The sequence below is a fragment of the Erinaceus europaeus genome, chromosome 2, assembly GCF_950295315.1.
Source record: "Erinaceus europaeus chromosome 2, mEriEur2.1, whole genome shotgun sequence".
In the NCBI taxonomy this organism is placed as follows: domain Eukaryota; kingdom Metazoa; phylum Chordata; class Mammalia; order Eulipotyphla; family Erinaceidae; genus Erinaceus; species Erinaceus europaeus.
This window is the reverse complement of record NC_080163.1, coordinates 25,858,089-25,870,375: the sequence shown is the minus strand read 5'-3', so window position 1 is coordinate 25,870,375 and position 12,287 is coordinate 25,858,089. Positions and strand designations below refer to the sequence as shown.

General features: G+C 44.1%; 1 protein-coding gene and 1 long non-coding RNA gene across 2 annotated transcripts in view; both read right to left on the bottom strand.

The window, feature by feature from the left end:
- SNX24 (sorting nexin 24) overlaps window positions 1–5,184 on the bottom strand; it is a 155,606-nt gene extending 150,422 nt beyond the window's left edge. The window contains exon 1 of the mRNA XM_007527597.3: window positions 4,878–5,184. Coding sequence (XP_007527659.1) covers window positions 4,878–4,937 — 60 coding nt within the window. The 5' untranslated portion in view covers window positions 4,938–5,184. The remainder of the gene's footprint in view (window positions 1–4,877) is intronic.
- Window positions 1–12,287, bottom strand: part of LOC132534047 (uncharacterized) — a 590,553-nt gene that overhangs the window by 150,422 nt on the left and 427,844 nt on the right. The window lies entirely within an intron of this gene.

Genomic DNA, 12,287 nt, shown 5'->3' with positions numbered 1-12,287 from the left:
CTACAAGGAGTCCATGTACACCATTTCCCACCCCCAACCCATCCCCATCCTGTTTCTGGTGAATCAGTGAATTGAACATACATTCTGCCTGAGATGTGAATTTTCCCAGCACTTCCTCTTTTTGAAATTCACCAGTCCAGCAAAAAATTTTTTATCAGAAGTCAGCAGCCCTAGTCCCCCATCCAGATTCCAGGCAAAGCACAGGAAGGCAGGGCAAACCCACCCTCCCCCACCCCAGCCCCAGCCTCCAAGACAGGCCACCCAAAGGTAGAGCAGAATTCTCTACCTCCCTCAGCCCCTCCACCCCCCACCCCCCACCCCCCACCTCCCACCACCAAATGAGGCAGCCTTCAGTGCCCTCCCTTCCCTATCTGGTTCCTCCAGCAAGCACAGAGACCTGAGGACCCCAACAGCCTTCCAGCATCCTGCTCCTCAGCAAGCACAGCAGCGCAGGTCCACAGTAAACACTTCAATGTTAAGAGTCAAAAGTCAGGCCTTGAAGCTAGACAACATTCTAAGCGGAGTGCAACTTTATATAAACTTTCAAATAACAATTGAGCAATCTCTCTAAAAACTTCAAAAGGCCCCAGAAGTACCACTTCAACTTAATGCTTCTACAGCAATCCTACTGATAGGGGGTGGGAGATGATTTTTTTCTTTTTAAGGCATGTACAGGATTTCTTACTTCAACATCTGATAGAGCTGCTAAAAATGAGAAGCAAATGTCAGAGGTCATCAGCAGAGATGTGAGTGAACAGACTAGGATCCATCCATCCTTACCATGTAGAAATAGTTGGGGGGAGGGGTTTGGTGGTGGTGGTGTACCTGGTTGAGTACACATGTTACAATGTTCATGGACGGGGCTCAAGCCCTCTGTCTTCATCTGCAGGGGGAAAGCTTTGCAAGTGGTAAAGCAGTGTTGCGGGTGTCTCTCTGTATCTCTCCCTCTCAAATGCCCCTTTCTCTCTCATTTCTGGCTATCTCTATGCAATAAATAAGTAAAGATCACACACACACACACACACACACACACACACACAAAGAGAATAGTTGAAAAGAGAACTATTCACATGGACACAGAAAGACCCAATAGAGAGAGCACAGGGATCCAGATTCAAGTCCCTGATCCTTATTCCCACCAATGCCCCCATCAGCAGGGGGGAGGGAAGCTTCACAAACTGTGGACACTGCTACAGGTGTCTCTCCTGTTTTCCTCCGCCCCACTCTAATTTACTTTTAATTTTCCCTTTTGTTGTCCTTGTTTAACATTGTTGTGGTTATTGATGTCGTCACTGTTGGATAGGACCAAGAGAAATGGAGAGAGGAGGGGAAGACAGAGAGGGGGAGAGAAAGACAGACACCTGCAGACATGCTCACCGCCTGTGAAGCGACTCCCCTGCAAGTGGGGAGTTGGGGGCTCGAACCAGGATCCTTATGAAAGTCCACATGCTTTGTACCACGTTCACTTAACCCACTGTGCCACCACCCGACTCCATATATATATAGATAGATAGATAGATAGATATACATATATATATATATTTTTTTTTTTAAGCCACTATGAATGGTGGAGTCATGCAGGCATTGAGCCCTAGAGATAACCCTGGTGGGAAAAAAAATCAGAAATTGTAGGATGACAAAGTAAATTCTTATTGTCTATTCTAAAAAAAAAAAAGTTTTGGGAGTCGGGCGGTAGCGCAGCGGGTTAAGCACACGTGGTGCAAAGTGCAAGGACCAGCGTAAGGATCCCGGTTCAAGCCCCCCGGCTCCCCACCTGCAGGGGTGTCGCTTCACAGGCGGTGAAGCAGGTCTGCAGGTGTCTATCTTTCTCTCCCCCTCTCTGTCTTCTCCTCCTCTCTCCATTTCTCTCTGTCCTATCTAAAACAATGATGACATCAGTAACAACAATAATAACTACAACAATTAAAAAACAGGGCACCAAAAGGGAAAATAAATAAATTTTAAAAAATTAATTAATTAAAAAAAAGATTTTTTTTAAGTTTTCTTTACAGGAAGGGGATAGCATAATTGTTATGCAAAAGATTTTCATGCCTGAGGCACCAACAGCAACATAGCCTTAACGAAGCAGTGCTCTGGTAAAAATAAATAAATAAATAAATTTTAAAGTTTTTATAACATGGGAAAAAAGTTTCTAAGCAAGCACCCCAAAATTTTATTCTGAGTGTCTGGGACTACATGCAGAGAAAAGTCGCCCTTTTTTATTTTAAGCTTCCTATTATCACATCTATTAGAATGAAGTAATATATATATATATATATACATATATATATAGCTTTGTTTTTCCCTTATCTCCACCAGGGTTATCACTGGGGGCTCAGTGCCAACACTATGAATTCACGGCTCCTTATGGCCATTTTTTCTTTTCATTTTATCTGATAGGACAGAGAGAAATTGAGAGGGGAGGGGGAGATAGGGAGTGAGAAAGACAGACACCTGCAGAACTGCTTTACAGCTCATGAAGCTTCCCACCATCCCTGCAGGTGGGGAACTGGGGAGCTGGGGTGTGAACCTGGGTCCTTGAGCATGGTAGTATGTGCACTCAACAAATGTGCCACCATAAAGCCTCCTAACATTTCCCAAATTAAAAACACAGATAATCACTAAAGCAAAAATATACTTCTTACACTACAGTATATACTACTTTATTCGTTTCTTATTCAAGAAATTGAGATCACATTTTTTTTTTAATTCTGATTTTTGTTTTGTTCTGTCAGAATACTGCTCAGCAGTGGCTTATGGTGGTATGGAGAACTGAACCTGGGTCTTCTGATGCCTTAGGCATGTCAGAGTCTATTGTATAAACAGCTTTGGCATTTCCCCCAGTCCTCTGGTTTTTGTTCTTGTCTTTAATGGTTAGTATTATTCACTTCTATAATCTCAGCAACTTGAATAGAAGCATAGAACAGCCTCACTTCTTCTTCTAGCGTTTGCCCTTCTTCGGTAGCCAGTCAACAGCGTCAGGTTGAGCCTGATGCAAAGTTTCGAGACCTCCTTTGAATCTGGAGAGGTGGCAGTCGTTGACTAATATTGGCTGAGTGAATAAAGTGTTGTAAAATTATAAACTAGTTGCCCAGAGCAAACAAAGTAAGAGCTGCTTCACAAATTTGCAAAAGGGGAAACAAAGAATCACATGCAGAAGGTATCTTGTGGCTCCCACTCTGAATGAGTTAGGACTTCTTTCTAAAGTCAACTTATAATTAGCACAAACTCTCATCACACTAGCAAACTTCAGACTCCCCAGCTAGCCAAGAAAAGGTCTCCTTCTCAAGCAGCTTAAGTCACAGTCTAAAATCTGTTTATAATACAAGTAATAAACGGATGAGTGAAAGCTTTTGCAAGGGAACACAGGTCATCTAACAGAAGATCCACTGTGGCTCGTGAGTTTTAACTCTAATCTCACTAAAGGTGCTTATTTGGGAAGGTAATAGACTTCTAGTTTCATCTGTTGTTCTTAAAGCACAAGGCCCCTAAAGCAGCCTTTTTAATCTTCAGGTTCTGAAAGAACACCCCCAAGATGGCAAGGAGACAGCCCCTTCCCCCACCTCAAAGACTGCTGGAGACTGCTGGTGCAGAAGAGGTAAGATTCTGGATTACAGGTCTAAGTAAAAAGCCTTGAAATCATTCAGATTAAAAATCAACTTTTTAATGGAAGATACAAAATAATTATCCAAATGCTAACACATTGGAAAAGTGACACTTTCACTGCAGAGAGCCTGTGGCTGGACACTTGGACTCTGAGGTCTACTTAATCCTAGAGACAACATACTCTCTGGATTTTTTTTTTCCTTTCCATCACGGCTCTCAATTCTGAACCTTCCTTTGAAGTCTGACTTAATCTTCACTTCTGAAAACACCAGGTTCCAACTAGACTATCAGCAAACACGGATAAATACAATTCGGAGGAGAGAGAGGTTAAAATAATGTCACTGCCCTATTAGTGGAGTAGTGAATAAACAGACATCTCTGTGATCCTCCCCAAACCAGTCTGTCCTTCACCAACTGGAAACATTCTTCCAAGTTCAACCCTGCCTGCAGCATCTGCTCCTTCTAGCAACGACTATGGAAAGGTGTCCAAATTCACAGAAGAAATAAACTACCTACACAGATCTCCTTACTAACCTTGTGTGCGGTCCAATGGTCCCCACCCTCCATCCAGGTCCTGGTCTGTGCACCCCTGTCCCTCGACCCCTCCCAACTCTGGGGTCTTAAATTCTAGCTTCTGGGTGCTCAAAGTCCTAGGTATAGTCTGGTTCTAAGTAAGTACCTGGCTTTGCCAGTTCATTGCACTGTACAACTAAAGGGGAGAAGGAAAAAAAAAACTTTGGAAACCACCTCAATGCAACACAGGTATGCACCTTGGCTAATAAATAGCCACCAATGCTTATTTATTTGTTTATTTATCTTCTTTTAACTGAGCCCACCTTCCTTTGGAAGGAATCTCACAGAACTTGGAAGCCAACAAACAGCACCAACCCGCCTGGCAGTCACCTGAGTCCAGGCCCAGCGGGCAGCGACCCCAGCCCATCGCGGATCCCCAGGGCTGGCGGCGGGAGCAGGCGAGCCCCACGACCGAGGTCCCTGCTCTCCCGCCCGGAGGAGGCCGCGTGGGGGCGAAGGGCGGGGAGGGACCGAAGCCCCCAGCCCCAGGGCTCTAGTAGCCGCCGGGCCCGGAGGGAGGGGCTCCCGGTTGCCTTGACGACCGCGCTGGGCGCAGCCCTCCGCCCCGGCCGGGGGAGGGGAGGGAGAATGCGCGGGGTGGGGGGAGAGCCTTGCGCCCCGGCGGCGGCCGCCCGGGGAGCCCGAGGACTGCAGCCCTGGTCGGCTCGGGGACCTTCTGTGGCTGCGGCTGTGCCTACCGTGTATCCCCGCTCCAGGTCGCTCTCCTCGTAGCGAAAGGACGGGATGTAGACCTCCATGGCCGCGCCAGCCGGCCGGCCGCGAGCGAGGTGGGGCGGGCGCACGGGCCCCGGCGCCGCTCCGCCCCCGCCGGCCGCCCCGCCTCCCAGGCCCCACTGGGCCCCGCCGCTGCTCGCCGCCCTCCGTGCTCTGGGCCCGACCGGGGCGGGGGCGCGGTGGCCCGGGGGCGGTGGGCACCGAGCTCAGGGCGCCCGGGTTCCGGGCCTCCAGCACGCGGGGCGGGGCCTGGAAACCTGTGAGTCTGCAGAAAAGGGGTGTGCGCGCCTCTACGCCCCGGGAATGGCCGCACCCGGCGCTCCCAGACCTGCGGGCAAGGAGGGGAGCTGGCACAGAGGACAAGCGTGATGATGCGTGTGCGTTTTATTTTTTGCTTGGATTTTCCTTTTTAACTCTTGATTGCTATTAACCGTAGTAAGCCACTAGCCACTACCACCACCACCACCCAAAAGCACCCAACTTGGGCCAAGATTTTCCTGATGTTCTCAAAATACAGGACCTGAAAGTCTGTCTATCACTGAGGATCATGCTCAGGTTTCTTGCTCCAGGCTTCTTAAAACCTGCCGTCAGGAATTGTATAGGTATTTTTTCTTTCTTTCTTTTTTAATTAACTTAAACCCAGAAAATTAACTCAAAGGTGAGGGCTAGAATCTGCCCCCTTGTACCAGCAACTAGTAACTGAAAGGTATCTATTATCTAAAAAGATCAAGGTTCCAAATGAGGAAACTTGAATATCAAGTTACCTTTGTAAATGCAGGTTGAGTACCTTCCTTAGGTTAGAGCAGAATGCAAAACAGAAATTTCGAGGTGACTTGTGGATCACTGAGAAGTGATTTCAGAGCTTGGAGCTGCTAGGGCTGAGCCCTCTAAACTTCACCCAAGGAGGCATTTCAACTTGGAAAGTAGTTAGCTTTGTGAGAACCATGGAAAAAAGGACTAGCCAGATTTTTGCTCTACAAAAATTACCTGATGTGTACCATTATCCTCATAGAAAGACATAATCCTCTTTCAATATAGGTAAACAATATAATTCACCTTATCGACCAAAAGTTATATATATATATATATATATATATATGTTTATCTGATATATATGTGTGTGTGTGTGTGTATCAGAGTACACTGCTCAGCTCTGGTTTAGGGTGGTATGGGGAACTGAACTTGGGACTTTGGAGCCTCAGGCATGAAAGTCCCCATTATACTATCTACCCCCACCCTAAAAGTTATGTGATTTTATCTATAGCTACATAGAAAACTTTTGACAGAATTCCATATCTTGTTATAATAAAACTAATTTTTAAAAAACAGAGCTATACTTTGGAGTATAACTAAAATAGACCTACTAGCTATCTTCAAAATGGAGACCCCCAAAATCTTCATCTGCACTATTCCAGCCTTTAGGTTCATGATTAGTCAACAATTTCTTTGGCTTTATATGTTAACTCTTTTTTCAGCCACCAGATTCCAGATGCTACCATAATGCCAACTGGACCTCCCTGGGCAGATGACCCCACTGATGTATCCTGGAGCTCTGTTTCCCCAGAGCCCCACCCCACTAGGGAAAGAGAGAGGCAAGCTGGGAGTATGGATCAGCCTGTCAATGCCCATGTTCAGCTGGGAAGCAGTTACAGAAGCCAGACCTTCCACCTTCTGCACCCCATAATGACCCTGGGTCCATACTCCCAGAGGGATAAAAAATAGGAAAGCAGGGACCAGGCAGTGGTGCACCTGGTTAAGTGCACACATTACAGTGCACAAGGACCCAGGTCCAAGCCCCTGGTCCCCACCCGCAGGGGGAAAGCTTCACGAGTGGCTGCAGGTGTCACTCTCTATCTCCCTCTTCCCTTTCAATTTCTGACTGTCTCTATCCAATAAATAAAAAAAAAAAAAGAATAGGAAAGCTATCAGGGTAGTGTTGGATAGTATGCCAGCTCCCCCTGGCTTCTGCTTAACCATATGCATATATAGGGATAGATTTAATCCCATTCAAAGCTTTGGTCTATTTACATAAATCACTTTTACATTTACATAAAGCACCACACTCCCTCCAGGGCATTGGTGGTTTAATGGTAGAATTCTCACCTGCTCCACCCCCTCTCCTTGTCACACCCTGTTCCTCTCCTTGTCACACTCTGATTTTCACCAGTCACTTTTCGCTCCACCCTCTCTATATCACATCCTGTTTCCACCCTACTTGGAGAGTATAAAAACAGCTGCTCTTCTGATTAAAGACACTTGGAAATTGCTTTCCGGCTCCGAGAGTTCCAGAGTGTATCTCCTGGGAAGTTAGTGCAGCAGGAGTTCCTGATCCCTCTCCCACGCAGCAGCCTAGATTGGCTCCAGTTGAGTTCTCTCCAACCCAGAGAGCACTAGCTCGGGAAGAAGTACCCTCAGGCTATCCCGGCAGGGGAGGGGATGGGATACAGAGTTCTGATGGTGGGAATTGTGTGGAGTTGTACTCCTCTTATCCTATGGTTTTGTCAGCATTTCCTTTTTATAAATAAAAATTTATTTAAAAAATGGAGCTAGAGGGGACTGGGCAGTAGCCACTGGGTTAAGCTCACATATCGCAATATCACAAAGTGCAAGAACCAGCACAAGGATCTGGGTTGGAACCCTCCCCCACCTCCCCCCCTCACAAGTGGTGAATTAGGTGTCTTTCTTTCCCACTGTCTTTCCCCCCTCAATTTTTCTCTGTTAAAATGGAAAAAAAAAAGATGATTGCCAGGATCAGTGCATTCCCACTGCAGGCACCTAGCCCCAGTGATAGCCCTGGAGGCAAAAAGGGGGGGGGGGGCTAGAAGAAACATGCTTCAATCTAATAAAGACCATAATTGCTATAATTAATGGTGAGAAACTGAAATTTTTTCCTCTAAGATAGGAACAAGACATGAATGAGCACTTTCTGATGATTCAACATAGTTTTCAAAGTTCTAGTTCTAGCACTTAGGCAAGGAAAGACAATAAAAGGGATCTAGGGTGACAGCAAAATGATCATGCAAAAGACTTTCATGCCTGAGGCTCTGAGGTCCCAGGTTCAATCCCCAGCAACCCCATATGCCAGAGTTTATCAGTGCTGTAGTCCATCTGTCTGCCTATATACCTATCTACCTACCTGCCTACCTATGATAGTACATCTGGTTAAGTGCACATAGTAAGAAGTACAAGGACCAGCTCAAGAATCTGAGTTCGTGTCCCCAGCTCCACAAGCGGTGAAACAAGTCGGCACGTGCCTTTCTCTTTCCTGTCTTCCCCTCCTCTTTTAATTTGTCTCTGTCCTATTAAACAGCAGCAACAGCAACAATAACAATGGGAAAAAAGATGGCCACCAAAGCAGTGGATTCATAGTGCTGGCACCAAGCCCCAGTGATAAACCTGGAGGCAAATAAATATAAAAAACAAAAGGATAGAAAAAGGATCCAAAGTGTAAAAGAATAAGACTAGTATTATCTGCTATGACACAAGATAATATATATAGAAGACCATAAGTAATATAGTTTTAAAAAATAAAACTCATAAAATCAAATAATTCAATATAGTTAAGCACCAGGTCCCAAAAATAACATAAAAAGCAGTGGCATTTCTTTATATAAGCTGTGAACTAGGAAAAATCAATCCCATTTGCAACAGTATCAAAAAGGATTAGGAAGTCTAGGAATAAATTGAACAAAGGAATTGAAAGACTTGCATAGTACTTGAAAGCAAAGTCACTACTAATGGAAATAGAATACCCAAGGTAATAGTTATCCCATACTCTTTGACCAGAAAAATTAACATGGCTAAAATGACCCTCCTACCCAAATCAATATATAAATTCAGTGCAACCTCCAAAATGCCAGTGAATTTAAGGAAACACATCAAATACTCCATAAATTTGTTTAGAACCACAAATAGTCCAGAATTGTCAACTAAATTTAGAGAGAAAAAAAAAAGAAAAGGAATGGCTGTGGCCCAACAGGTGGTGCGTTGGATAAAGTGTTGGACTCTCAAGTGTGAGGCCTGGAGTTCAATCCCTGGCAGCACATGTACCAGAGTGATATCTGGTTCTCGTTCTCTCTCTTTCTCTCTCTCTCTCTGCCTATCAGTCTTCATGAATAAATAAATAAAACCTTAAAATAGAAAAAAAAATGGAGATGTCATATCCCCTTAAATCAAATTATATTACAGGGTGGCAGATAGTGGTGGACCACTTAAGCACACCATGCACAAGAACTAGGTTCAAACCCCTGGTCCCCACCTGCATGGGGAAGCTTCATGAGCATGGATGCAGAGACATCTCTGTCTTTCTCCCTCTCTATGGCCCCCTCTCATCTCAATTTCTCACTGTCCTGTCAAATTAAAAATATATATATACTGGGGTGGGGAAGATAGCATAATGTAAAGAGTCTCTTATGTAAAGAGTCTCTCAAGCCTGAGGCTCAAAGGTCTCAGGTTGAATCCCCCACACCATCATAAGCCAGAGTTGAGTAGTGCTGTGGTAAAAATAAAACTATATATATTGATTACAGGACTGTAGTAACCAAAACTGTGTGGTATTGGCATAAAATAAGACATACACAACAATATAGTATAACTGAGAATTCAGAAATAAGCGTTTACATACAAGACAGTAAATTAAAAAAAAAATATTTATTTTCCATTTTGTTGCCCTTGTTTAACATTGTTGTGGTTATTGATGTCGCTGTTGTTGGATAGGACAGAGAGAAATGGAGAGAGGAGGGGAAGACAGAGGAGGAGAGAAAGATAGACAGCTGCAGACCTGCTTCACCGCCTGTGAAGCGACTCCCCTGCAGGTGGGGAGCCAGGGGCTCGAACCGGGATCCTTATGCTGGTCCTTGTGCTTTGCGCCACGTTCGCTTAATTTGCTGCTCCACCGCCTGACTCCCACAAAACGTAAATTTATGACAAAAGATCCAAGAGTATAAAATGGAGAAAGAAGAGTCTGTTCAATAAATAATACTTGGAAAACTAGGTAGCTACATGCAAAAGAATGAAGCATGATCACTTTTTATCTCCATATATATAACAATTTTAAATGGTTGAAAGACTTGGATATTAGACTGGAAACCACAAAGCACACAGAAAAAAATCAACATAATATCTCATAGTGTCAACTTTAAAAATGTTTGGAGAGGGAGCTGGGCGGTAGCACAGCAGGTTAAGCACACGTGGCGCAAAGCGCAAGGACCTGTGGAAGGGTTCGAGCCCCCGGCTCCCCACCTGCAGGGGAGTCGCTTCACAGGCGGTGAAGCAGGTCTGCAGGTGTCTGTCTTTCTCTCCCCCTCTCTGTCTTCCCCTCCTCTCTCCATTTCTCTCTGTCCTATCCAACAACAATGACAGCAATAACAACAACAACAATAATAACTACAACAACAATAATGACAAGGACAACAAAAGGGAAAAAATAAATATAAAAAAAATGTTTGGAGAGACAAAAAAAAATAGAGATTCGAGTTAAGCAGCAAAGGAAAATGAAATTTAAACCAGTGCGATTACAACAAAATTCTGTAAAGTAAAAAAAAAAAAAAATTACCAAAACAAGAGATATCTTATTGAATAGGAGATACACTAGATAAAGGGCTAATATAATAAGCAAGTTATGTGAAGAACGCATAAGGAGATGGCATAATGGTTATGCAAAGAGACTTTCATGCCAGAGGTTTCAAAGCCCCAGGTTCAATCCCCAGTGCCACCAACAGCCAGAGCTCAACAGTGCTCTGGTGAAAAAAATATAAAACAATAATAAATAAATAAAAACTCACAAAACTAATCTACCACACAAAAAAACCCACACACAAATATGAAATCTAAACAGATATATAGATGGCCAAGAGGCATATGAAAAATGTTCAATATCACTTATTGGAGAAATGCAAAATAATACTGAAATATCATTGTTTATCTCTGAGAATATCACACAAAAATGATACAAGCAAGTGTTGATTAGGATGTGGACACAAGTAAAACTTTGTTTTTTTTAGCCAGAACACTGTTCAGCTCTGGTTTATGGTGGTGCAGGGGATTGAACCTGGGACTTTGGAGCCTCAGGCATGAGAGTTTCTTTGCATAAACATTATATGCTATATATCTGCACCCAGGAACATTTTTTTTATTGGGGGGGATTAGTGGGTTATAGTCAACAATAAAATACAGTAACAAAAATAAAACACAGTAGCTTGTACATGTGTAACATTTCTCAGTTTTCCACATAAAAATTCAACCCCTCTAGTTCTCTGACATCATATTCCAGGACCTGAACCCTCCCCCTCCACCCCAGAGTTCTTTACTTTGGTGCAATACACCAAACCTAGTGAAAGTTGTGCTTTGTGTTTTCTTATTTTTCTTTTATTTTATTATCTTTATTTATTTATTGGATAGAGACAACCAGAAATCAAGAGGGAAGGAGGTGATAGGGAGGGAGAGAGACAGAGAGACACTTGCAGCCCTGCTTTACCACTTGTGAAGCTTTCCCCCTGCAAGTGGGAACTAGGGGATCGAACCTGGGTCCTTGTGCATTGTAACGTGCGTTCAACCAGGTGCGCCACCACCTGGCCCCATGTTTTCTTATTTTTCACCTTTTTTTTAAATTGGTGATTTAATAGTGATTGACCTGATTGTTGGATAACGGGTTCAATTCATACAATGCCCACCAGTGTGCCATATTCCATCCCCTCCATTGGAAGCTTCCCTGTTCTTTATCCCTTTGGGAGTATGAACCAAAGATCTCTAAGGGGCACAGAAGGTTGGAGGTCTGGTTTCTGTAATTGCTTTTCTCCTGAACATGGGCACTGCAGGCTGATCCATATACCCAGCTTGTCTCTAGATTTCTTTAGTGGGGTAGGGCTCTGGGGACGTGGGGTTCCAGGACACATGGGTGAGGTTGTCTGTCCAGGGAAGGCAGGTTGTCATCATGACAGTATTTTTCAAATTCTATGAGATCATACTATATTCAGCCTTCTCTTTCTGACTCATCTCACTTAACATGATTCCAGGAAAACCTTTTATAGTTTCTAGAGAGGTAAATTTGTTTAATCCCTGTAACAAACAGTATGGAGATGCCTCAAAATGTTGCTGCTCTCTTCCCTGATCCAGCTTTCTGGTCCTTTTTCCAGCCATGACAACATCTCCCCAGACAATAACTAGGCTCCACCTGCATATTAGATTTCAGGCTCAGGGAAAAAAAAATTGGTATAGCCACAACCCCTTTGGAATATAACTAAAATATGCCTACTAGCTATCTATAGAGCAGAGCCACCACCACCCCACCCCAACCGCAACTCTTCATCTCTGTCAAGAAATTGTGAGGATGTGGTAGAGCCTGGCAGGGCTTGACCTAAGGAGTGCATCTATCC